Below are 25997 nucleotides of genomic sequence, written 5' to 3'. Positions count from 1 at the left end.
GACCAACAGAGGAAAACACTGGGAGCATTGTCATAAGGTCCAAGGCCACCATCCCATCCCTGCCGCTGGGTGGCGCTGCTTGTCTGCAGACACTGGGCAGGGACCTGGCTCCACCCATCACCACCTGGACTCAGGTGCCAGCCACCAGAGGGAGCACGGTCTGCTCCCAGCTCTCATCCCAACGAAGGATCTTTGAGCTCCGAAGGTTCTTCCGGAACTGGCTTAGTTTGCCGGCAGGATCAGGAAATTTCGAGAACAGCGTCTAGACAGAAAGGACCAAAAATGAGCCCATCAGCACTGTCCAGCCAAGGTCCCTCCAAGAACAGAGCCTCCATCTCTCCTTCCCTGCTGCCCACCTGGCCAGGTCTGCAGGCTACAAGCATGCCCTTCCACCAAAGGCCCTCTGCCCTTCCCTCACTCCCTCTCTCTCAGTCCTCACACCTCTGCCTGGTTCGGTTCTACCCACATGCTAGGAAACACCATGTGTTTTTTCAGCCCAGCTGAACAGAGCCAGGCTTCCAGTATCTGAACCCACCGCCAGCCCTCTGCTCCCCAAGATTTCCTACTCCCAGTGTGCCCATGTCTTTGACCAATGGGTCTGGTAATTAGTTTGAGTCCAATGGTTAGAGGACGAGGTGAACCAACACCCAGGGTGGGCACAGTGCCACAGGCTGTGGTACAGCTCTTCAAGCAGGTGGCTCAGGTTTAGTCCTAACCCCACATGCCAGAAAATCACTCCCACCAGCACCACCTAAAAACCTAAAATGCAACCTCCCTTTCTTATTTAAATGTTGGATTACTGCAGACTCCAGGCTTCCGGAGGGGAACAATCACCTTGGCCCCCTGAAACCTTTACTCACCTCCCCACTTCACTCCCTTGGGTCCACAAATCACTGCTAAATGGCTCCCAGCACCCAGCTCTGGCACCCCAAGGGAGCCAGCTCCAAGATCTGAGGCCTTCAGTGTCCCCTCTAAGTCCTCCAACAGGGTGTTCTACCTGCAGCTGAGTGGCCAGCTGGGCCGCATCCTCAAACACCAGGCCATTCTCTTCATGTTTCACAAGTTCATGCAAGCTGCAGAGAGATATGTATGCATGCTTGTGTGTGTCCTGGCCCCTGGCCACACTGGGTCTGGGTAGGACACTCAGTACCAGGAATCAACAAGACCTGGAGGGGCACACAGGGAAAGTCCAGATCTCTGGAGGAGAGGTATCCCTAGGGACTTGGGTGATGCCCAGTGTAGCCGGTCTTGCAGAGTAATGCTGACACTAAGATGTACATACAGGAGCACACAAACACGCATGTACACAGGACGTGTATAGGATGCACATGCTCACAGAATCATACGCAGATATGAATACACAGAGGTAAGCGCTCGGACGCACACAGGCACATGGAGGTGCAACATGTCAGACGGACAGTTCTGCTAACCAGCAGCCTCAGCCTACCACCAGACTCGCATAAGGTTCTGTATTCCCCATTCGGCGCCACTGTTCCAAGACACACCCCAGTGGCTAGACACACTCCACCATCAGGTAGAGTAGAGACCCAGATCCCCGCTGGGCAGACCCGGAAGACATGAAACTTCATACTCTGTAGTCTGCACTCACTCTAGGGCTAAGTGGTTTACATCTCAGGTCTACACTGCATGGGTCACTAGATCTTGAGAGTGTCCCCTGAGCTGGGTGCTTGGGCCCCAGCCCTGAACCCCATCCCTCGCCTGCATGGATGGAGCACTCAGCACAGCATGGGCTGGACCCCACACACACAACCAGGCAAGGAGATTGCCACACCCACTTCGAAGTCCCTGCAGCCTATCCCAGAAACCTCCCAGGGCTGACCCACTCCTACCAGCGGAACTTAACGGCACACACAGGTAGGCAGCAGCCGAACATGTCCACCACCTTCATGGGCAGGTCCAGGCCACTGGAGGACTTGTGCAGGCACACACCCAGGTCCGCCGATCCTGTGGGAAGGGCCCACCAGCATGACCACCCATTCTGGGACCCTGGACTCAGGCCTGTGGTGAGAGCCCCCAACTCCATGCCCCACTGGCTGCTGGCAGGCAGAGGCAGGCCCCGCCCTGTTCAGAAAACCCTTCTGCAATCATTCAGCAGATTTTTCTCTACTTCTGTTTTGGGGGTCACATTGGTGGAGCTCAGGGCTGAGTCCTGGCGCTGGATCAGGAGACCCCCATATGGGATGTCCGAGATAGAACTCAGGTGGGCTTTGTGCAAGGCAAGCACTCTGCCCAGCCTGCATTGAATGTTCAGAGTTTCTAGTTGGTGGGATAAGAATGTCTTAAAAGGGCACGGAGAGATAGCACAGAGGCTTTTGCCTTGCAAGCAGCCGATCCAGGACCAAAGGTGGTTGGTTCGAATCCTGGTGTCCCATATGGTCCCCCGTGCCTGCCAGGAGCTATTTCTGAGCAGACAGCCAGGAGTAACCCCTGAGCATCGCCGGGTGTGGCCCCCAAAAAAAATAAGAATGTCTTAAAAGTAGAGCTGGAGAGATACCACAGTGGAAAGGGTTCATCTAGGTATTCCATATGTTCCCCAAGCGTACTAGGAGTAATTCCTTAGTGCAGAGCCAGGAATAATAACCTGAGCGCCAACAGGTGTGGCCCCAAAACCAACTGAACAGAATGTTTTGTAAGTAATGAAGTTACTGGCATGAGCCGTGGCTAGAGTTCATGCCTCTGACTGACTCAGGCTAGAAGAGGTGGTGATGACAGGCCCAAGTGGTCTCCCTCCACACCCCACGGCCACCTGCCTCACTCTCACCCAGCAACAAGGGGTAGTCCTCAGCCTCCAGCCATGGGGTGCAGACCTGGACATGTTGCAGGTGCTTCTTGTTGATGAGGCCACTGTAGAACTCCTTCAGAGGCCCTTTACCTGGTGGACAAGAAGTGAGTCACATTCCCAATGCACAGTAAAGGAGGGCTCAAAGGCCTAAGAGCAAGTTCTGCCGGCCAGAACCCAGGTTTTATACCCAGCACATGGACCCCTGAGCATTGCTAGGTGTGGCCCAGAAACAAGAATAAAACCATAATGGCTGGCACTATAGCACACTGGGGAGGTCATTTGCCTTGCACGCAGCTAACTCGGGTTCCATCCCTGGTATCTCATATGGTCTCCAAGCCCACCAAGAATGACTCCTAAGGGGGCCAGAGAGATAGCATGGAGGTAAGGCATTTGCCTTTCATGCAGAAGGTCGGTAGTTCAAATCCTGGCATCTCATATGGTCCCCTGAGCCTGCCAGGAGTGATTTCTGAGCGCAGAGCCAGGAATAACCCCTGAGCACTGTTGTGTGTGACCCAAAAACCAAAAAAAAAAAAAAAAATGACCCCTAAAAACAGAGCCAGGAGTAACCCCTGAACCATATGTGGCCCAAACACCAAAAATAAATATATAAATAAAACCAGAAGGGTCAAGGGCAGGAGAGAAAGTTCTACAGTTGAGGGAAGGCAAAAGTAGGCCTTGTACAGAAGCCATGAGTTAAACCCCAAATTCAGCACTGCAAAGTCTCCCAAATACATCCAGGTCTGGTCCCCCAAAAAATATTTTTAAATAAAAATAGGGACCGGAGAGATAGCATGGAGGTAAGGCGTTTGCCTTTCATGCAGGAGGTCATCGGTTCGAATCCCGGCGTCCCATATGGTCCCCTGTGCCTGCCAGGAGCAATTTCTGAGCCTGGAGCCAGGAATAACCCCTGAGCACTGCCGGGTGTGACCCAAAAACCACAAAAAAATAAATAAATAAATAAATAAATAAATAAGAGTGTACATATGGGACAGATATAGAAAAGGCTGTGTGACCCACCATGCACATACATGCACACAACACACACTTCAGCCTCTGTATCTATGGGGTCAGGGGTCATCTGGTACCTGTGATGACACAGACGAGTGCAGGCAGACGTTCTCCATCACATCGGAGCTGGTCATACTCTGTCAAACAAGCACAAGAGAATCACATCACCCACGTGGGTGTATGGGGTCCGGCTCCCCCAAACTAGGTCTCGCCAAGGCAGCCCTAGGTCTTGGTCACTGACTGACCCCCTTGGGTCCTCAGAACCTCGACCTCCAGCACTGAGTCCCCCACATCCCTGACAGCACACACAGCACACACCTACTTTCTAGCGCTGTCAGCAGGATGGAGAAGTCCTCGTCCTCTGGGAGGGAAACAGGATCAGGCCCGTGCCACTTCCAGCTGGCAGAGCCACTCACCAACCCCACCCAGCGCCCAGGCCACACCTGTCCAGCTGGTACTGCTGACCAGCAAGGCCGGCCGACCACTCGAACATGTCACCACCCCACTCTGCATATCCCGCTCCGTGAAGGCTGACCTCTCAATGCGTGAGTCCGAGGGGCCTGCACTGGAAACAAGAGGGTGCCATGAGCTAGCTCCAGGTCGCCTCAGCCAGAGCGACAGGGTGACACAAACTCCCACTGCCCACCAGGCAAGGATCAATAGGTACTCCAACAAGGACCAAATAGCCTATAGAGGCCTGTCATGAGAGGGCACTTCAGACACTGCCAACCATCCCCTGGGGACATGAGCAGCTGGAGAAAGGGGGGGGTCCTATGTCCCCTGTGACCCTGGTGCAGCTACCATCATACCCCGGGGCAGAAGTTTCCCCTTAGAGGGTCAAAGTTAGAGTATATAAGAATGTGAGTGTGTGGGCCCGGAGAGATGGCACAGCGGTGTTTGCCTTGCAAGCAGCTGATCCAGGACCAAAGGTGGTTGGTTCGAATCCCGGTGTCCCATATGGTCCCCCGTGCCTGCCAGGAGCTACTTCTGAGCAGACAGCCAGGAGTAATCCCTGAGCACCGCCGGGTGTGGCCCAAAAACAAAAAAAAAAAAAAAAAAAAAAAAAGAATGTGGGGCCGGGAAGGTGGCGCTAGAGATAAGGTGTCTGCCTTGTAAGCGCTACCAAGGAACGGACCGCGGTTCGATCCCCCGGCGTCCCATATGGTCCCCCCAAGCCAGGGGCGATTTCTGAGCACATAGCCAGGAGTAACCCCTGAGCATCAAACGGGTGTGGCCCAAAAACCAAAAAAAAAAAAAAAAAAAAAAAAAAAAGAATGTGAGTGTGTTTGGGGCTGGTGTGATAGCACAATAGTAGGACATTTGCCTTGCATACTGGTGACCCAGGATGGACCAGGTTTGATCCTCAGCATCCCATATGGTCTCCTAAGCCTGCCAGGAGTGATTTCTGAGTGCAGAGCCAGGAGTAACCCCTGAGCACTGCCAGATGTTCCTCCCCCCAAAAAAGAATATAAGTGAGAGAACGACAGTGAGTGTGAGAGACAATGTAAGTGTGTGAGTGAGAAAATGTGTGGGTGTGAGAATGACAGTGTGAGAAAGTGTCATTGTGTGAGAGAAAATATAAAGAGTGTAAGAGAGCATGAGAATGAGAGAGTGAGAGTAAGAGAGAATATGAAAAAAATGAATATGAGAATGTATGAGAATGAGACAGTGTGAGAATGAACATGAGTGTCTGAGAGAACAACAGTCAAAGATGAGGAGTGGGGTGTCAGGAGTGCAGTAAGGAGGGGATTTGCCTGGCATAGCAAGGGTGCCCATAGGCATCATGGCCAGGATACCTACGGGGCCCGGAAAGCAGGGTAGGTGCGGCCCAACTTCATGAAGAGCAGGTGCTGTAGGTCCAAGGGTGTCTCTCTGAAGAATGAGGCTGGCTTGTCATAGACGGTCACAGCTCTATAGTGGGAGACCATGGGGGTTGCAAAGAGGCCCTGGGCAGGGAGGGCCTAGCAGGGTATGAGAAACGCAGAGAGGGTACTGAGGAGGCCAAGCCTTGGGGAGTAACTGATGACTACAGATGCAGATCTGGAGGGGCCAGGTCTGCATCCCCGCTTTCCCCAGCATCCCCAATCCAGTGGCTAAATCTCCACCCCACCCTACCTGATGGCCCAGTTCTCTGCCAGGTCTTCGCGCATAGCATTGGTCACACATAGATTCAAGTGGGATAGGCGCCCGCAGACCTTCTCATACCTGCAAAGATATATCCCAATCAGTCCTACATCTTGGAGGGCCCCACACTTGGAGGCAAACACACCGAGTTTGCACACCCCAGAGTGCCCTACACTATGTTCCTGCACTAGCTCCTCAGGGTATACTCTGCATGTCTCCATGGAGGCAGAAGATCTGAGTGGGACTCACGGCCCCACAGCACAAGGACCAGTTGTGGCTGAGGTCTGCTTGAGCACCACATGCTGCAAAGGGAGCTCAAAAGCTAGGTGCACAGTGAGCAGAGTGTAAGCCACTCAGGTCCCAACTGCCGTAGATGAATCACGGCTAACTGTTCACTCTCATGCAGAGAAAGCGGGATGGGGCAACTCTGGCTCTGTCAATGTCAAGAGTTCTCTAAGATTTCTCAAAGTACACAGGGCATCCCTTCTTCCCATTAGGATTTGGAGTCAGCCTCAGCTGCACCCTAACCCCCCATGCTCACCACTTGGCCAGGAGAACAAGAGGGTGGTGAGGGCCATGAACCAGACCCATGATGGAGTAGCCATAGTTGTGCCAGTCGATGACAAGCTTGCTCCCACAGACACAGCCCACAAACAGACAAACAGCAATGGCTGGCAGGCCCGGGGGGTTCTGGAAAAGAAAGATTTGTGTGAAGAGAAGGGAGGCTACACTGTGGTAGACCAGCAAAAAAGCACCACATACGTGGAGAACCAACTGGTTTTTACAGACCCTTCTCTTCAGTAAGCCCTTCTCACCAAAACTGCAGAAAAAAATAAACAAAATGAACCAGCCTGGAGAGTCTAAAATCATCAGAATGTAAGTGTACACTCAGACCAGACTAAATTTAAATACCTTGCTGTTTTTGTTTGTTTTTGTTTTAGGGCCACACACCCAGCATTGTTCAGGGTTTACTCCTTGCTCTGCACTCAGAAATCACCACTGTCAGTAATCAGATGACTGTACAGGATGCTCAGGATTGAACCTGGGTCTATTGCATGCAAGCCCTCACTGCTGTCATTCCACCCTCGAAATCAATACATTAAGAACACTTACTTAGGGGCCGGGTAGGTGGCGCTGGAGGTAAGGTGTCTGCCTTGCAAGCGCTAGCCAAGGAAGGACCGCGGTTCGATCCCCCGACGTCCCATATGGTCCCCCCAAGCCAGGGGCGATTTCTGAGCACATAGCCAGGAGTAACCCCTGAGCGTCAAACGGGTGTGGCCCAAAAACCAAAAACCAAAAAAAAAAAAAAAAGAACACTTACTTATATCAGGATTCAATGTGTCTCTGTATGTTAAAAAATGGTAAAGGGGGGGCCGGGCGGTGGCGCTGGAGGTAAGGTGCCTGCCTTGCCTGCGCTAGCCTAGGACGGACCGCGGTTCGATCCCCCGGCGTCCCATATGGTCCCCATATGTTGCCAGGAGCAACTTCTGAGCGCATAGCCAGGAGTAACCCCTGAGCGTCACAGGGTGTGGCCCAAAAACCAAAAAAAAAAAAAAAAAAAAAAATGGTAAAGGGAAGAAAGTGAGAAAACCCCAGCACCTGACTACCTGACTCCATTCCTGCCCTTTACACTTTTAGGTGTCTCAAAGAGCTGCTTATAAATCCTCTCTAGTTCCAGGTCTCCAGACCCTAGAATGTAGATAATAGAAGCTCCTACTTCTTAAGGTCTCAGTGAGACATTAGTAAATTCTTCCATGTCAAACACCCAGGATAAACAGTGAGGCCATCTGTAATGTCTTTGAAAAAAGTAAAATGAATGGACAGGCATCATTGACAGAAAAACTAATGTCATAAAACCTACTCAGGTTATCAAAACTTACACACACAGACATATGCAATTTACCTACTAATGTGCATTATCAAAAGGTTTTGGAAAAGTCAGGAAAATTGTTAGCAGTGGTTGTCACGAAGACGAGCAGACATATACCTGGAGAAAGATGTAGGAAGCTGGCTCTGTCCACATCAACTTCCACATCAAATGCACCGACTGATAGACAACCTTGACCCCATACTGGAGAAGGCGGGGCCCAACTGCAAGTCAGAACAAGCAGTCACTACCAAGAAGCTTCCAGCAACTTGTAGCCCCACCCACCTCATCTCCAAATGCAAACACATGTGCAAGACTCAAGAATCACAGAAGTTCACCGCATCCTACCTGCGAGTCTCTGGAGTTCTGTCAAACACACAATCTGGATTCTGTCATTGTGCAAGAGGTCATCGCGAGGTTTTGAGCCTGAAAAGAATGTCCCCTTTTAAGGCACGAGAAAGGGTGATCTAAAGTCAAAGATCTCCCAGCTGGAGAGAAGAGGGGTTTGGAAAAGAAGACCTTCCCAAAAACTCTCTCTTCCTCAGTAGCCAGAAAAAACGGAGTGGATCCTGGTCCAGATTCCACAAAACTATTCACCCACGAAGGTTGGGTCATATCAAGCTTTCCTTAGTTCTACGTCGCAGGCACCCCAGTCACACATACGTGGATACCATTCCGTCTTCCCACTTACTAGGAGTATCTTGTAGGGCTATGCAATGAATGACTTCACCCATCTCCAGCAAATAGAGCTGTGCACGACCTGGCAACTACTGTCCCTGCCAGAACCCGGCTTGCCCAACCTGTAAGCATTGCCCGAGGGAGGAATGAGAAAGGGGGGACCCTCCAGGGTGGGACGCTGCGAGAACTAGTTTAACTCTCACACCCTGCAGCACTCACTGCAGAAACCTAGGAGGATCACGGAGAAGCCGCACTTGGCCAGGGACAGTGCGTGATACTGCATGCGGGGGCTGCGGCCTATGTCGCCCAATACCACGACCACCACGTGCCGCGCCGCGTTTCCCCGCCGCGAGCGCTTCCAGGCGACCAGCAGCAGTAGCAGCAGCAGCGGCGGCAGAAAGAGGATCATGGCCGGGACGGCCACGCTGGAGGCCGCCATCTTGGAAAAGGCCGAGAACGGTCACGTGATCAGGTCAGCGCGTTCTGCGCAGCCGCAGAAGGCATCTCCGGGGTGGGCGGGGCCAAGGGGGCTTGGCTTCTAGGGCAGGTGCCTGCGGAATTAGGGTTATGAAAGTGAAGCTGCTACCAGCTGGAGCCATTTAGAATCTCTAGAGCAGTGTTTTTCAACCTTTTTTGTGCAAAAAAAAAAAAAAAATTTTTTTTCCATGAAAAAAATCACGAAGCACACCACCATTAGAAAATGTTAAAAAGGGCCCGGAGATATAGCACAGCGGCGTTTGCCTTGCAAGCAGCCGATCCAGGACCAAAGGTGGTTGGTTCGAATCCCGGTGTCCCATATGGTCCCCCGTGCCTGCCAGGAGCTATTTCTGAGCAGACAGCCAGGAGTAACCCCTGAGCAACGCCGGGTGTGGCCCAAAAAAATGTTAAAAAAAAGAAAAGAAAAAGAGGGGAGGCCGGAGAGATAGCATGGAGGTAAGGCGTTTACCTTGCATGCTGAAGGTCAGTGGTTCGAATCCCGGGATCCCATGTGGTCCCCCCGAGCCTGTGAGGAGCGATTTCTGAGCGTAGAGCCAGGAGTAACCCCTGAGTGCTGCCGGGTGTGACCCAAAAATTGATGAAGAAAAAAAGAAAAGAAAATGTTAAAAAAAAAAAAAGTGTTAAAAAAATTTAACTCTGCCTATATTGACTGTATATAAGTTCCCTTGAATGGGAATCAAATAAACACAAATAAATCATTTTATAATTACTTTGTTATGAAATAATAAAGTATTTTATATTGGTCTATTTGTGAACTGAAGCCGCATGTTATGGGATGAAATAGAAATTTTTCCCACTGCACACCAGACAATATCTCATGGAGCACTAGTGTGCCGCAGCACAGTGGTTGAAAAATGCTGCCGTAGCAGTTGGAGTCAGGTTCTTAAACAGAAAACTAGTAGCTAAGGTTGCTATGAGCATTATTCACAGTAGCAGAAAAGTGGAATTATCCACTTTTTTAAATTTGAAAAGATTGATGGGGCCGGGCGGTGGCGCAAGAGGTAAGGTGCCTGCCTTGCCTGCGCTAGCCTTGGACGGACCGCGGTTCGATCCCCCGGCGTCCCATATGGTCCCCCAAGCCAGGAGCAACTTCTGAGCGCATAGCCAGGAGTAACCCCTGAGCGTCAACGGGTGTGGCCCAAAAACCAAAAAAAAAAAAAAAAAGATTGATTATCTGACTAGATCAATGTGGTGATCCATGGGGCAGAATGTTATTAGAGTGGGACCCCACTCTCTACAACATTCTCTCATCTTACAATGTTTGAGGTTTTGGAGTGATGCCAGCAGTGTTCTTTGTTTGCAGGATCAAACCTGTGTCCTGTGCACAAAGCTGGTGCACAAACCCTTTTTGAGTCAACTCCAGGTTCTAAAACCTATTTTCCAACAACTTTGCTTTGCTAGGATTTTTGCTAGCAAAGCAACTTTGCTTTGCTGGGATTCCTGTACTTTAGCTACAGATCTTGATGAAAACTATGGCTTGGGGGTTGGGAGACAGGCAGAAGAGGGTGGTGCCTTTCTCTGCAGCTGTGATCAGGGCTGGCCTCACCACTGGGGTGGTCCTTACTCCGCTGGCCCTGGCACTCTGGGCTGCAGAACCCGCCTCTTGCTTGTGCACTGCAGGGGAGGGAAAGGAGGCGGCAGTGGGCGGGGAGGGCCTGAACTGAGGCAGTTCTAGCAGCCTCAAACCACACCAGCCATGTCCTGCCTAGGGCTCCTGACTTTGCTCTGGCTGCTGGCAGTGCCACCAATGTGCCCCGCCTCATGGGCTCCGGAAGACACCGTCACAGCTGACACCATCCTCACTTCGCTGGAGAGGGCCACCTCTTTTCTGCAGAAGCGGCTGTCAGAAATCAACCTGGACGGCGTAGTTGGCTTCCGGGTGCTAGAAGGTGGGTGCAGCCATCCCAGGACAACCCCCCAGGAGACCACCTTCAGAGGGTCACTTGCCTGCACTGAACATGGGGCCAGCCACATACCAGTGCCCATTTGATGCCTTAGATGGAAAAGATGGGGGATGGTGGGGGGGGGTGCCTTATCAATTACTCCAGGCTGTAAAGGACCTGGAGAGAACCTGGGAAGGACCAAGTGGGATTTCCTGGGGAAGGAAAAGTCAGTGCCATATGGTGGTCCCACCTGCCCACTGACCCCCACAGATGGGCAGAGGAGCCATGGGAGGGGTCATGCCTGGGGCAGGGGGTGGAACTGAGACAAAACTGACTCCAGATCTGCAGCCTATCCCCAGAAGAGTTGAGTGTTTGTTCAGCTTTCTGGGATATGAGATTCCCCAGAGGAGCACTGGAAACAGGCCAAGGCAAACAGGAACACAAAAACACTCACCAGGCATACCCCTTACATACATACACACCCCATATACACTCACACACACCCTTAGGGACACACATACATAACACCCATAAATTAACACACACCCATACATAGACATATATATATATATATATACACACACACACACACACACACACACACACACACATACCATATCCACACACAGATGTGCTCACAAATAGACAATCACACACATGAACACTCTGGTCAAGCATGTACCTGCTCAGGCCCCAGATAGTGTCTCTGCATTCCTGGTCATTCACGCAGGAGCCATGGTTCCCTCTAGCTGAGATCTGACCTGAGCCCCACAGGGGTCTCTCCTCTCCTTCACAGTGGGTGTTCAGAGCTGGGCCTGGGTCCAGTGGGGTGGACACATTCTTAGTCCCCACTGGTGTCCAAGTCAGCATGACTCCCGGAGGGAGCACTACAATGGCATCCTTTAGAGGGGGAGAATACAGACGGGGAATTCCAATGCCCAACTCCTGGTTCCTTTGTCTAGGAGAGACACATGGACACTGACCCCAGATAGGGGAGGACTCCCAGCTGCCCCAGCTCCAGGAAGCATTCCCCCCATGTGGGAGGAGAGAGAGGGAGAGAGAGGGAAGGAAGGAAGGTCAGACCCGGGCCTTGGTTTCCTTGAAGTCTAGACTCACCTGTGGCTCAGTCAGGGTGGGAGACAGAACACAGGACTGAGTCCTGCTGAGCTCTTGGGGACTTTGAAGCTGTCTCGCTCCCCCAAGAACCAGACGTACAACCCTCTGAACCCCCTGGATTGTGCTTAGGAACCCCATAATCCAGCCCAAGACACAGAGAAATAAAGTGACTTTCTCTGACCATAATAAAGTATCAAATCAGCTTAGAACTGGGGACACGTCTGAACCTCTGAACACCGTTTTGGCACTCACCTGAGCGACCATATTTTTTTGATGAGGGAATATGAAACGGGTAGGGAAGTGCTAACTTGGGGCCCCTCGCCCCCAACCATGCCCCAGTACAACTCAAAGGCATCCAGGAGAAATGGGCGCGGGACCCCAAGACCCGGCCACTGAGCCTGCGCGTGGAGCAGCTGGCAGCGAAGCTGGCAGGCCTTCTGCATGAGGTCACCATCCACCTGGAGCGCAGTGATGCCCAGTACCTGAGAGGTAGGAGTGGGGGGACGCCCCAACCCAGGCAGGGGAGGGGAACACTGAAGCAGGCCCCTCACCCCCGACTATGTTCATGTAACCTGCTCACAGCAGCTGAGGGAGCTTCACTCTAGGCCTGCAAGGATGCCTGTCTGGGCAGGTCCCCAAATACTCTGAGTCTCCCCTGATACCAGACAGAAGTCAGTGTCAGGTCTGGAGGTCAGGTGTCTGGAGGACACTCCAGGCTCACCCAGCCACAAGCTCAAAACTCTTGACCTCTCAGGGTCCTGGGGCTGCAGAGGGTTTTCCCAGAGTCTATCCTCAATATGGTGTGAGTTTAAAAAAGTAAAATGGGGAGTCAGAGAGATAGGATAGGACAGTGGGTACTGCTCTGGCCTTGCACAAGTCGACCCAGGTTCAATACCTGGTATGCCATATGATCCCCAGAGCACTGCCTTGAGTATACCTGAGTGCAGAGTAGGAGACCTGAGCATCGTCGAGTGTGGCCCCAAACAAGCAAACTAAATTAAAATGGGTGAGGGGAGGCCCTGAGTTTGATCCCCAGAATTATTTGGGTATCCCTAATAGCACCTCACAAGTCAAGCCAGCACTGCAAGAGCACCCCTGGTAGCAGCCCAGGGCCCTCAACTCCTCGTACAGATGCAGAAACTGCTATAGGGAAGGACAGTTTCCCCAGGGCCAAGGGGCAGGGTGCAGCCTCCCATAAGCCCCTTCTCTGCCAGACTTCCAGCCCACCATTCTGCCCGGGTTCTGGAAGCTCCCACGCATCTGGGCTCACACCAATGCCTCCCTGGTGTACCCCACTTTTGAGATGGAAGACTCGTTCTCAGAAGAGCACAGCGACATGTGCCTGGTGCAGCTGCTGGGGACCGGGTATGCACCATCCCACCCCCGTACCCCAGAATGTTTCTTTCTGTCAGGACTAGGTACCCCCAAATCTACCCATACACAGTACTTCTCTGTGTTGGAAACTAGCTAAATTTAAAATTCCACCCCTGCATTCCATGTACCCCAGAGTGTTTCTCTCTGTCAGGGTCTAATATCTCCATTTCCCACCCCCAGACCCCAGAGTGTTTCTCTCTGTCAAAGACTAGGTACCCCCTAAATCCCACTTCCGCACTGTTGGGAGAATCAGTCCTGGAGTTTCTATGGTACCACAGACCCTGGCGCCTCCCCAACTGCCTTTGCAATGTTGGGGTGGGACTTAGGGGAGACAATGGCACCTGTGCCTCCTGGTTGCATTTGCTCAGTGGGGAATGGAGGAGGGAGCCAGCCCTGGAAGGGCCCCGTTTGGATCCCGCCTGGACCCCATTCCCAGGATAAACAGCAGCGGACCCTGCGCACTCTCCGGCTTTTGCGACTCACTCATGACCAAGCCGGGCTGCCTGGGCTATGGCCTGTCCCACCAGCTGCTCTTCTTCCTTTTTGCCAGGATGGTGAGTGATGTGGGGTGCGAGGTGCGGGGTGCACGAGGCTGGCATCAGGAGAGGACTTGCTTTCCTCCTCCAAGTTAAACCTGGACCAAAAGGAGGCTGGGTTCAGGGCCTAGGGCTTACCCCTTGACTCTGTGCTCAGGAGTGATCCCTGGCAGAGCTGGGGTGGGGGGTGTATTTTGGGTGCCAAAGATTTAGTCCTGGTCTGTTTCATGCAAGATAGAAAAGAAAAGAAAATAGCTCTGACACTTTGCCAAGAGTCTCCAAGGCTTTTCCTATCACCTGTTCAATCTGGGGCTGGTGAGCTCCAGAAAGTAGCTGACTGCTGCAGAGCGCACCTCTGTTATCTGGAGCCACAATGAGCCCCTAAGGAAGGGGGACTTTAGCTCAGCTAGAGGAGGAAGCTCTTATGTTGCTGCATGCGGGGTGCTCTGCAGGTGAGGGAGGCTGGGCGGGCAGCTAGGAAGAAATGTAGGAAACACTCAGAACTTGCAGCCCCTGAGAGCTGTTACCTGAGCCCCCCTGAGTGCTTTGTACCCCGTGTTTGCAGATGGGGTGCACAGAGGGGCTGCTGGACCAGAGCCAGCACTACATGGACCGCTTCTGTGCCAACATGCTGTATCTGAACCGCAGGGTGGAGGCTGGGGGTTACCCCTACATCGCCTGGGACATCTTCTGTGAAAATAGTGAGCACTTCTTCTCCAGGGGCAGACAGCAAGGTGTCCCATCCCAGGGCACAACAGCAGGGGTGCCAGTCTTAGCAACTAAAAGGACTTGGAGCCCAGTTAAACCTGAACTGCAGATCCACCAGGAATACATGGTAGTGTTTGGGTGCACTGGGCACTGTTCAGGCTATACCAACACGGGGCATTTTAGACTCTGTTGGCTCAAAACACAAACTTAGGGCCAGAGAGATAGCACAGCAGCAGGGCATTTGCCTTGCATGAAGGCAATGTAGGATGGATGGTGGTTCAAATCCTGGCACCACATATGGTCCCCTGAGCCAGCCAGGAACGATTTCTGAAAGGAGAGCCAATAACCCCTGAGTAACCCTGCTGGGTGTGACCCCCAAAGAAACCCTCAAAGTTAACTGGACATTAGTGATCCGCTGGTCACCCCCAAAACAGCCGCTATGACAGTTCTGGATGACTAGCCTGCCTACAGACAGACAAACCCACCTGTCTAAAAGAGAAGAGAGGGTTCTGAGGGGACCCTGCTTGGTCTGGGTTTTCAGATCCCACCACTGACCCAACTCTTGTCTGGGAACCCCTAGCTCAGGCAGAGCCTTCAGAAAGCCTAGTACCGGGCCGGAGAGATAGCACAACGGCGTTTGCCTTGCAAGCAGCCAACCCAGGACCTAAGCTTGTTGGTTCGAATCCTGGCATCCCATATGGTCCACCGTGCCTGCCAGGAGGAGCTATTTCTGAGCAGATAGCCATGAGTAACCCCTGAGCACTGCCGGGTGTGGCCCAACAACCAAAAAGAGAAAGAAGAAGAAAGAAAGAAAGAAAGAAGAAAGAAAGAAAGAAAGAAAGAAAGAAAGAAAGAAAGAAAGAAAGAAAGAAAGAAAGAAAGAAAGAAAGAAAGAAAGAAAGAAAGAAAGAAAGAAAGAAAGAAAGAAGAAGGGAGGGAGGGAGGGAGGGAGGGAGGGAGGGAGGGAGGGAGGGAGGGAGGGAGGGAGGGAGGGAGGGAGGAAGGAAGGAAGGAAGGAAGGAAGGAAGGAAGGAAGGAAGGAAGGAAGGAAGGAAGGAAGGAAGGAAGGAAGGAAGGAAGGAAGGAAGGAAGGAAAGAAAGAAAAGAAAGAAAGCCTAGTCCCGGGGTTGGGGAGAAAGAATCCTCCTGCCTTTGGAGGTTACACCTGCCTTTGTTTCCAGTCATGTTCTGCGGGATCAGCGGCTTCCTGGACTTCTACAAGCCCAGGTGGCTTCGGGCCATTCTCAGCTGGCAGAAGGCACAGGAAGGATGCTTCGGATTGCCTGGTGAGCTGTTCCGGGCTGACAGACAGTGAAGGATACAGAGAGGATGGGGGGGGGGGAGAATGGAGGTGCTACAATGCCCATGCAGAGAACCAAGCAGCACAGTCACATGTACACACATGCACAGCATACATGCACATGCAGAATAGGCTTATGGCTCTGGGGAGCTCAGACTGTGCAGGGTAGGAGACGGTTTGGGAAGACGTGCCCCCCACCTGCATTCTCTAACCTATGCCAACCTTGAGTAGTGCCTGAGGAGCCCCCTCCTTCCAGCACTGGAATCTGGGGCAGAAGGGTGAGAGGCAGGTGACCCCAAAGCCGGGCAGAGAGAGAGGCTGATGGTGAGCATGGTACTTCTCTGTGCAGGATCCCACTGGGCCTGGAAGGACTGAGCTATACAACTGCCTTCCTGGGTGGGAGAGCATTGCAAGGCCCCCTGCACCCACTAGGCCAGTGTCTGCTGGAGGCAGCCCCCAAGTTCTGCAGGAGGGGAAAACCACTCTGAAGTGAGTTGGACCAGAGGCTCGGGCTCAGAGCATGTGGGCCTGTGAGGCTCCTGGACTATCGGTGGCACCTAAAGAAAGCAGAGGGGCATATAGGGGCCAGAGTGATAGTACAGCAGGAAAGGTGCTTGCCAGGAATGATACCTGAGCATAGGACCAGGAGGGATCCCTGAGCACCGCCAGGTTCCTCCCACCAAAAAAAGAAATACCAATGTGTAGAATGAAAGTTCCCAGGCTGACAATGGGCTGAGGAAACTGCAGCATTTGGGGGACTCAAACGATGCTCAGGCCTAGGGGCCCCACCAGTGATTCTTGGTCAATCAGTGAAAATACCCAGAGGATGTTGGAGATCCCCTCGATCACTCCCTGTGTTTCTGGGGCTCCCAGGACTTCACCTAGGGTTCAAACTCGGGTCTGGCCCATGCTAGGCACATGCCCACAATGCTGTGCTCTCCCCAGCAAGTGAGGCAAGGGAAGCCATGATCTGACAAGTGCCAGCAGATGGAGCAGAGTGCGGCTGCAAGGGGGGTTTAAGGGGGCTGGGGTGGTGCAAGGCACCATCCACTCTCCCCACAGATGAAGAGGGGCCTGACCCCCAGCACAGCCAGACCCAGCACCATTTTCGGAGAAGAGTGAAACGGCGAGACAAACAATTCTCAGGTGATGGGAGGGAGATGGATATGCTGGTGAAAAGGGATCTGGTGGGAGTGCTGGTACCCCATCAGCCACAGGGGTTTATAAGACTCCAGATGCCAGGGAGAGAATCAGAAAAATGGTGCCACTTTGAGGTCTCAGTTTCCTCGTCTGTAAAGTGGAAACCAAGCAGCATTGAGTCCTGGGTCTGGGGGCTATTGTCAGATCTGAGAGCTTGTTTGGGGGGAAAAACTTCTAGGCAGGTTTAGGGGTCCCTCTAGGTGGAGAGGGTCACTGGACCTCAGTCTCCCTCCCCACAGTACAAGGACAGCAACCAGACACTATCCTTCAGGGTCTGAGGGAGTTGGTGGGGTCCCTGAGCCAGCCCCATCTTTTCCATTTTCTCCACAGATGGCTGCTCCTCACACAACACAGCTGTGGCCGTCTCGGCCCTGGGGGGCTTCCTCTATGCCCTGGTGGACCATCCCCAAGAGTTAGGGGGGCTAGACCCAAGGACAGCGACCCAAGACTACTGAGAAGCTATGCAGAACAGCCACAGTTCCTCTGTCCTTAAGCCCAGCTCCACCCCGAGGAGGAGGCCCCATGAGCAGAGATGCAGACCCTTGTTCCCTTGGTGGGATTGAGTGAAGGGGAACAGGGAGATCCAGTGGAAAATGATGAATAAACTGATGCCCCAGAGCTTAAGTCGCTCATCTTGCTCTGCTTCAAAGTGGGACCTAGACTCCAGATATCCTGGAGGACAATTTTCCTATGGAAATCTGTTAAGGTGCCCTCCGTGTCCTCTGCCCAGCTGAGTAATGGAAGAAGGTCATCTACATATTCCCCAGTGGCTGGAGTTCCCTGCACATGCAGATCTGATCTTCTCTGCTGCTGCCTGGAACCCTGGGGTGGTCAGGCCATGGGGACAGGTTGAGAGCTTGAGCCATCCAAAAACCCATGTGTGCACTTAATTTGCTCTACAGAGAGGGTCCAGCAGACAAAGCTTAACTAACAACCAGCTGGCATTCTGGATGTCTCAAGGATTTTCTTCCACATCACCCAGAAAGGGCTTCTAAGACAAGTCCTAAAGAAACTCCATCAACCTTGGGGGGATTAGGGGGGGATTAAGCCCTTCCTTCTCCCTTTCTGAATTTGGGGCGGATTAGTTTTCAGACTTGACAGTCATGATTCTGAAAGGGCTTAAATCTGGGAGGGACTGACTCCAGAGAAACCTGAGCTTTAAGTCACTTTCAAAAAAAAAAAAAAAAAAAAAACACACACAACACCCGGATGTGGCTGGTTCATAAAGCACTTGTTTGGCACGGGTGAGCTCTGGGCTCTGTGCCTGGCACTGCAAAGGAAAGGGGAAAAAAAGAAAGTCCTTCTTCCCTCCATCTATCAAGTAATCAGGTGTTGACTTGCTCACATGTCTCAGCAGGAACCACTAAGGTACTAGCTCTGTCCCAGAATCATGTTACTGAGAGCACCTTGGGGCCTGTCAACTGCATGACAAGGCCAAGAGACCACAAAGGCTGCATCTGCAGGATCCAAGCTGAAGAGGGCGCTCACAAGCCAGTCTGCTGTCAGCGACAGGCTAGCAATATCCCCACCCAGACCCAGAAAACCATGGATCTGCTGAGCTCTCCCAAGTCATCACACCTTCTCTAGCATCATTGCACAACTTCCCTACACGTGTCCAACTCACGGCTAATGGCGGGTTCCAAACAGGACATCAAACTGGGGGTGATTTCCCCTTTCACTGAGGCTGGGATCCACACTGGCTTCCTGGAGCCCTGTGGGCATCCAGTTTCAGCCTGATAATCCCCACCACGCCAACACAATTTGCTCTTCTCTACACTGTCACACCATGCATAAGGCTTTTAGGGGAAAACAGCAGGCCTGGCAGTCGAGTGTTTTGAACCCCCTGATATGGAGAGCTTATTCATCCCAAGAAATATTTGTCAGGCTCAGAGAGATAGCTTAGGGATAAGGCATTTCCCTTGCATGCAAAAGGACAGTGGTTCGAATCCCTGCATCCCATATGGTCCCCCGAGCCTACCAGGAGCGATTTCTGAGTGTAGAGCCAGAAGTAACCCCTGAGTGCTGCAGATGTGACCCAAAAACAAAACAAACAAACAAACAGGGGCCGGAGAGATAGCATGGAGGTAAGGCGTTTGCCTTTCATGCAGGAGGTCATCGGTTCGAATCCTGGTGTCGTGCCTGCCAGGAGCAATTTCTGAGCCTGGAGCCAGGAATAACCCCTGAACACTGCCGGGTGTGACCCAAAAACCACAAACAAACAAACAAAAATATTTGTCCAGCAAACATTTGTGGATGTTTTTGCCCCTATGTGGATTACTGGCAATATTTCTAAGATTCATGCCATGGTACTGACATTACATTTCTTTCATATTTAATTGGCCTATTTTCTCCCTTGTAAAATCACAGACCGAAATATGGCCTCAATCAAACTCTTTTGCCCAGAGAAATCCCAGCACCAATGATTACTAAGACTAGCTTCCTCTCTGCCAGCGGTATTTACATCTTAAAGCCAAGTCAGCCAGCTAGCTTGCAAAACCTGCTATTCTGGCTTCAGCTTCTAAGTAGTAAACAGAGTTTCTACCTTCACTGCTAGCCTACAGAGACTGCCATCCGGGTCCAGGCCCCAAATAGCAGTCAAATAAGTTTTTCCTCTTTTATTATAAAAAAAAAAAAAAAAAACCAGCCTAACCCAGCCTAGCCTGTCATTTTGTCATGTAAATACCAACAGGCCCTACTGTTAATGTTTCTATTTTTCTTGAACCCCTGCGTTTGTCAACATGGAAATTCCTTTCATGCCTACTGTTTCATGCCTACTGTGGATTTGCCCTATATATACACACCCAACCTGGAAGAATAAACTTGTCACATGTCTGCCAGAAACGTGCTGTCCCCATACTTCGTGTGTGGTCATAGTTTTCTTCAATATTATTTCCTTCGCCGTTCATATTCACCCCCTTCCCTTTCGTGAAGGATATTTCCCCACTAGAGCTGGGGGACACAAGATGCTCTCAGCACCACACTAATCCTTCTCCAATTCCTCAGTGACCTTGGCTCTGAACTCATGCAGAGCTGTGGCCTCAGTTCGCCTCACAGTTCCAGCACCTTTACTCTCACCATGTTCCCAGGTCTCTGAACTCTGGCATCATTACCTGTGACCTCCAGCCTAAACCCAAACTTCCCAGCACCTGGTAGTTGCACAGGGCTTTTTGCCTGCTTGGTGCTTCAGGTGTCATTCCTGGCAGTGCTCAGGGGACCATATGCAGTGCCAGAAATAGAACCCAAGCACATGCACACCAGCCCTTTGAGCTCTCTTTCTACTCCCCAACACCAAATTTCTTTTTTTTTTCTTTCTTTTTTTTTGTTTTTTTTTTTGTTTGTTTGTTTGTTTTGTTTTTGGATCATACCCGGCCAGCACTCAGAGGTTACTCCTGGCTCTATGCTCAAAAATCGCTCCTGGCAGGCTCAGGGGACCATATGGGATGCTGGGATTCAAACCACCGACCTTCTGCATGAAGGCAAATGCCTTACCTCCATGCTATCTCTCCAGCTCCTTCAACACCAATTTTCATCTTACACTAGTCCCAGAATTACTTTGTTTTCTAGCCTAAAAATGGCATAGTAATGATGTGACTGTTCCATGTTGGGGCCCAGCTGGATGGTATCTACCAGTGAGGAAATATTAAATATAAACATTAGAGTAGAAGGCTGGAGAAATAACACAGGAGCTGCCCACAGACCCAGATTCTGAGGATCCCTGGTACCAGTTATGGGCCCAAGAGCACCACCAGGTGGCCCCTGGGTCAGTCCTGAGCAAAGAGCCAGAAATAACCAGAGGGCAGGAACAGTGGTGCTAGAGATAAGGTGTCAGCCTTGCAAGCATTAGCCTAGGACAGACCGCAGTTCAATCCTACTCCAGCGTCCCATGTGGTCCCCAAGCCAGGAGCGATTTCTGAACGCATAGCCAGGAGTAACCCCTGAGCGTCACCGGGTGTGAACCATAAAACCAGAAATAACCAGAACACTGCAGACTGTGGTCCCACTAACAAATAAATAAAGGCCAATGCCCCTTGGTTAGAATTCCATCTGAGTAAGCCAAGTGCCTCAGCGGAGTAAGAAAATGTCCTCAGTCTAAAGGATATGTAGCTACTGACATGATGGAGTATGACGTCTGCACGTGGTGGCAAATGCTGAAGAAACAAATGTGTGTATTTGGAGCCTAAGCGCTAGACAATCGGTGGGTCAAGTTCTTTATTTTTTTAACTTAATTGATTGATTGATTGTTTTGAGGGCCACACTCAGCGATGCTCAAGGGTTACACCTGGCTTCTGCACTCAGAAATCGCCTCTGGCAGGCTGGGGGACCCTATGGGATGCCAGAAATCGAACCGGGTCCCTCCTGGGTCGGCTGCAAGCAAGGAAAACGCTCTATCGCTGTGCTATCTCTCCAGCCGAGGTGGGTCACTTTCATTGCACTGTGGTTCCATCAAACTCTGCCAAAAGTTATCCCTGAGTGCAGAGCCAAGAGTAAATACCTTGCGCACCTTCGGGTGTGGGCCAAAAACAAACAAACAAACAAACAAAAAGTAAATGTGTAAAGTTAAACTGGCAACCCAAACCTTAAGTGAAAGAATCAATTAAAAAAAAAAGAATTCATGGGGCTGGAGCGATAGCATGGAGGTAGGGTGTTTGCCTTGCATGCAGAAGGACGGTGGTTTGAATCCCAGCATCCCATAAGATCCCCCGAGCCTGCCAGGAGCGATTTCTGAGCGAAGAGTCAGGAGTAACCCTGAGCGCTGCCGGGTGTGACTCAAAAAACAAAAAAACAAAACAAAACAAAACAAAAAATTCAATTTTTGTCTCTTCCTATTCTTTATTTTCTAATCTTTATTTAAACACCGTGATTACAAACTTGGCTGTAATTGGGTTTCAGTCACAAAAAAGAACCCCACTTCCCCTTCACCAGTGCAGTTAGAACACTAACAACAACCATGACAATGTTAATGAGTGAGAGAAGTAGAATGACTGACTCAAAATACAGGCAGAGGGTGTGGGTGGAGGGAAATGGGAGGTCTGGGTGGTGGGAATGTTGCACTGGTCTCTTCCTATTCCTTTATTTATTTGTTTGTTTGTTTGTTTGTTTTTGGTTTATGTGTCACACCCATCAGCTCCTGGCAGGCTCAGGGGATCATATGGGACGTCAGGATTCGAACCATCATCCTTCTGCATGCAAGGCAAATGCCCTACCTCCATGCTTCTCTCGGGCCCCTCTCTTCCTACTCTTTTTTTTGGGGGGGCCACACCCGGCAGTGCGGTGCTCAGGGGTAAGTTACTCCTGGCTGTCTGCTCAGAAATAGCTCCTGGCAGGCACGGGGGACCATATGGGATACTGGGATTCGAACCAACCACCTTTGGTCCTGGATCGGCTGCTTGCAAGGCAAACGCCGCTGTGCTATCTCTCCGGGCCCTCTCTTCCTATTCTTTTTTTTTTTTTTTTTTTTTACAGTATGACATGCTCCAAGTGTTTATTTAGACCATCTATTTACAACGTATCAGAATTGGGGGTTCCCACACATCTGTGCTCTCTCCCTCCATCCCAGTGTATTTTTCCCTTTCACTAACAATCATTTACTTTTTCTGGCCAAGAGGTGACAGTCACAAACACAACTTTGCAGAGTGATTTTCATCAAGGAATTTGTAGTCATGATCTCCTAACCATGTAGGCTTGCTTTTCACTTTATTGTGCTTAAGGAGTACTTTGGGAACTTGTCTGCTCAGGGGTAGAAGCTTCAGCTGAGGGTGTGACAGGCAACTGTGGCATTTTCTCAGGAGGGGGCCCACTCTCCTCTCGGAGATGACCCTGATAGAGCCGACGAAGGCGGGACAGCTCTCTCTCTGGTGGCTGTGTCCAGGCATACCAAGGGTACCAAGGGTCACCTGAAACCAGTGCGGGTGCTGGTGGAGTAGTACTAACAGCTCCATGAGAGGTACTGAAGTCAAGGTCCCGGGGTTCAACCTGAGGAATGTGGTAACTGAGGAGACCATGATCTCTGGCTTTCTGGATGGCCTGCGTCAACTTCTTGTGTTGCTTCATACAGACTCCTGTATAAGGAGCATGGAAAATGATACCAGTGTGGGCGCAGATGAATTGTTCCAAGAGCTTCACGTTCCTAAAGTCGACGTGCAGCTTGTGATCCCTGCAGATGGGGCAAGGGTTCCCAGCAACCTTATTTTTTCGAATACACATCTTTCGGGTCCTCTGTTGAGGTATTCCACCTTTGTGGTTGCGTCGGTAGTTGGCCCATACTGGATTAGATCCATAGCGTTCCTGGTATTCTTCTGAATCCAGGTATTTCCAGGGTTCATCTTGATAAGGGGAAATGGGAACCTCATGTGAAGTATCTTCCTCAGGAGGGGCTTTGGTACAGAGATTCTTGTGGGTAACCTGAACTCCGTAGGTCCCTTTGAAGGGCGAAATAACAGAAAGGCGGCTCAGTTGCCTACTCAACATGGAGGCCGCCATCTTGACCTCTCTTCCTATTCTTAACCGACCTGAGTGTCTCGAATTAAATACAATGTTACCCGGCTCCTCTCCACTAAGCAATCAGAAGAGCCTCACCCACCGCGGCCAACCTGCGAGCTGGGCCTGGGGCCTGGGGCCTGATGAGTCACGTGGGGGCGCGCCCACGTGACAGGACGTCCGCATCCAACATGGCGGCCTCCATAGGTCTCTGGCTTCGCTTACTCCTCGCGCTGCTCAGCCTCCTCGGGGAGGCATCGGGGGACTCGGGGTGAGTAGAACTCCCCGGGGTGGCGCGAGGAGAGAGTGTCGGCCTAGAGGCCCTTCTTCCCGGGGTGCAGCACCCGAGACTCACGGCCGTTCGGCTGTTCCCTGCAGGGCCTCCCGCGAGGATGACGTGTTGCTGCCATACTCCCTAACGCGCGCGCGCTTCGCCCGGGACTGCGCCCGCGTGCACACCGGCCGGCTCGAGCACGAAACCTGGCCGGGGACCCCCGGTGCCAGCGACCCGGATGTGCATGCCTTCGTGTCTCATTTTGGGCTCCGCGCCGTGAGCGGCCACCTGACATGGGTCTCCGATCCCGCGCGCACCTTCTCGGTGCTGGAGCCCGGCGGGCCCGGCGGCTGCTCCAACAAGCGCCGAGCCACCGTAGAGGAGACCTCGCGGCCTGCTGGCTGTCTGGTCGCCCAAAACGGCGGCTTCTTCCGCATGGACACGGGCGAGTGCCTGGGGAACGTGGTGAGCGACGGGCGGATGGTGAGCAGCTCCGGGGGGCTGCAGAACGCGCAGTTTGGGATCCGCCGCGACGGGACCCTGGTCACCGGGTGAGGAGGTCGCGGGGAAGGCCAGACATTGTCAAGGGTTGGAAATCTGGGTTCCACCCAGGCAAGCGGGGTTCAAGCCCAGCTTCTCGTACCTGTAGTTGCAGGTGTGGGGACAAGATTGCTTTCCTTGCTTTGTTTTTTCGCAGTGGAGTTTTTGTTGCTCTGTGCTAGGTTGAATGTCAAACACTAGAGACGAAAGAGTGAACCGGCACATATCTTTGCCATGGGGGGAGCCCAAGTTCAAGTCGTCTAAGTAACACTGGTCCCCCCAGCGCCACCAGAAGTCACACACACACACACACGGGTTAAAGCACTTGCTTTCTTATGGTCAACAACTGGTTCAATCACTATGTGACTTCTATACACACACACACACCTGAGCACAGAACTGGGAGTAGCGCCTACGTAGTACCATGTGTGGCTCCTAACACAGTAATAAATAAGTGAAATTGTTTCAGCAGCTTTTTGGGTTTTAAGGGACAGTTCGTTCAAGGATTCTACCTGGGAGGTTGGAAGCCACAGAGGAGCGTGAGGTGCCTGCCTCAAGGTGGCTGTTTATGTTAACTTGCACAGGAGTGGGCAGGGTCAGTGAGAAAGGCAGAGCCCTGCTTCCTACAGCTGTGCTGCAGATGAGTGAGCTTGGCGTTTGCCCATGTCAGGTACTTGTCTGAGGAGGAGGTGCTGGACACTGAGAACCCCTTTATCCAGCTGCTGAGTGGGGTCGTGTGGCTTATTCGCAATGGAAGCATCTACATCAATGAGAGCCAAGCCACTGAGTGTGATGAAACCCAGGAGACAGGTGTGTGTTTATGTGGGTATGTGGGTGGGTGGATGGCCGGTCAGCAATAGCCCTTGTTTGTTTTTGGTTTGGGGGCCACACCCAGCAGTGTTCAGGGGTTACTCCTGCCTCTGCACTTAGAAATAGCTCCTAAAAAAAAAAAAAAAGAAAAAGAAATAGCTCCTAGCAAGCTTAGGAGACCATATGGAATGCTGGTAATCTGGGACTATATGCAATGCTCGGGTCTGTCCCAGGTCAGCTGCGTTCAAGGCCTTACCACTGTGTTATGTCTCCAGTCCCAGCATTAGCCCTTTGGACACCTAGACCAGCGGAGGTAGGCAGAGTTGTTAAACTTCTCACAGTGTAGAGCAAGATCCCTATTCCGTGGGATGTAAGAAAGATAAGAAGTAAGTATAGCTGCAGGTCCTTTGAGAGGAATCAGTGAGGGCAGAGATGGAGGACAGGAACTCTGAGTGCTGGAGCTGCAGCAGCATCATCCCAGAACTAGTGATGGACCCAGAACCTTGGCCCCACTTCAGAATGATGATCCCAGGAGCATGGAGTTTGGGGATAGAGTGCTTGGCTCAGAAATCCCTTAGGCAACTGTGTGCTCAAGTTTGAGGCTCTGGGATAGAGACCCACTGGAGCAGGTGAGGGACTCCATGGCCTATAGGTGGAAACAGGCTCCAAGCAATCAGGATGGCCTCACTGAAAAGGTGGTCCAGGCCAGAAGGAGCAATGCGCTGTTCAGCCAGGGAAATAAGAATTGGCCACAGAGTGGACACAGGGGAGCCCTGGAGGTGAGGAAGGCCAGAATGGACA

The 25997-nt window shown here is 51.8% G+C and overlaps 3 protein-coding genes across 3 annotated transcripts; 1 reads left to right on the top strand and 2 right to left on the bottom strand.

Moving 5' to 3' along the window:
• Positions 1-3: 3 nt before the first annotated feature.
• On the bottom strand, positions 4-8933 carry ALG1 (ALG1 chitobiosyldiphosphodolichol beta-mannosyltransferase). The gene is made up of 13 exons (XM_049768475.1): positions 8700-8933; positions 8151-8228; positions 7923-8026; positions 6477-6625; positions 5927-6016; positions 5612-5722; positions 4255-4376; positions 4134-4172; positions 3889-3948; positions 2783-2893; positions 1851-1965; positions 998-1073; positions 4-262 (listed from the first exon to the last, which is right to left on the bottom strand). The coding sequence occupies exons 1-13, from the start codon at positions 8917-8919 to the stop codon at positions 131-133; spliced, it is 1407 nt and encodes a 468-aa protein (XP_049624432.1). The 5' UTR covers positions 8920-8933; the 3' UTR covers positions 4-130.
• Positions 8934-10648: 1715 nt separating this feature from the next.
• Positions 10649-17550, top strand: C2H16orf89 (chromosome 2 C16orf89 homolog). The gene is made up of 8 exons (XM_049768879.1): positions 10649-10867; positions 12317-12466; positions 13192-13342; positions 13788-13905; positions 14453-14588; positions 15777-15881; positions 16958-17041; positions 17426-17550. The coding sequence occupies exons 1-8, from the start codon at positions 10675-10677 to the stop codon at positions 17548-17550; spliced, it is 1062 nt and encodes a 353-aa protein (XP_049624836.1). The 5' UTR covers positions 10649-10674.
• A 4987-nt stretch (positions 17551-22537) lies between these two features.
• Positions 22538-23575, bottom strand: LOC126001277 (28S ribosomal protein S18b, mitochondrial-like). Its single transcript, XM_049768512.1, has one exon. The coding sequence runs from the start codon at positions 23573-23575 to the stop codon at positions 22799-22801; it is 777 nt and encodes a 258-aa protein (XP_049624469.1). The 3' UTR covers positions 22538-22798.
• Between the last annotated feature and the right edge of the window lie 2422 nt (positions 23576-25997).

This window comes from Suncus etruscus, chromosome 2 (assembly GCF_024139225.1).
Source record: "Suncus etruscus isolate mSunEtr1 chromosome 2, mSunEtr1.pri.cur, whole genome shotgun sequence".
NCBI classification, from domain to species: Eukaryota; Metazoa; Chordata; class Mammalia; order Eulipotyphla; family Soricidae; genus Suncus; species Suncus etruscus.
Note: the sequence above shows the minus strand (reverse complement) of the source record. Positions and strands in the feature narration are given on the sequence as shown.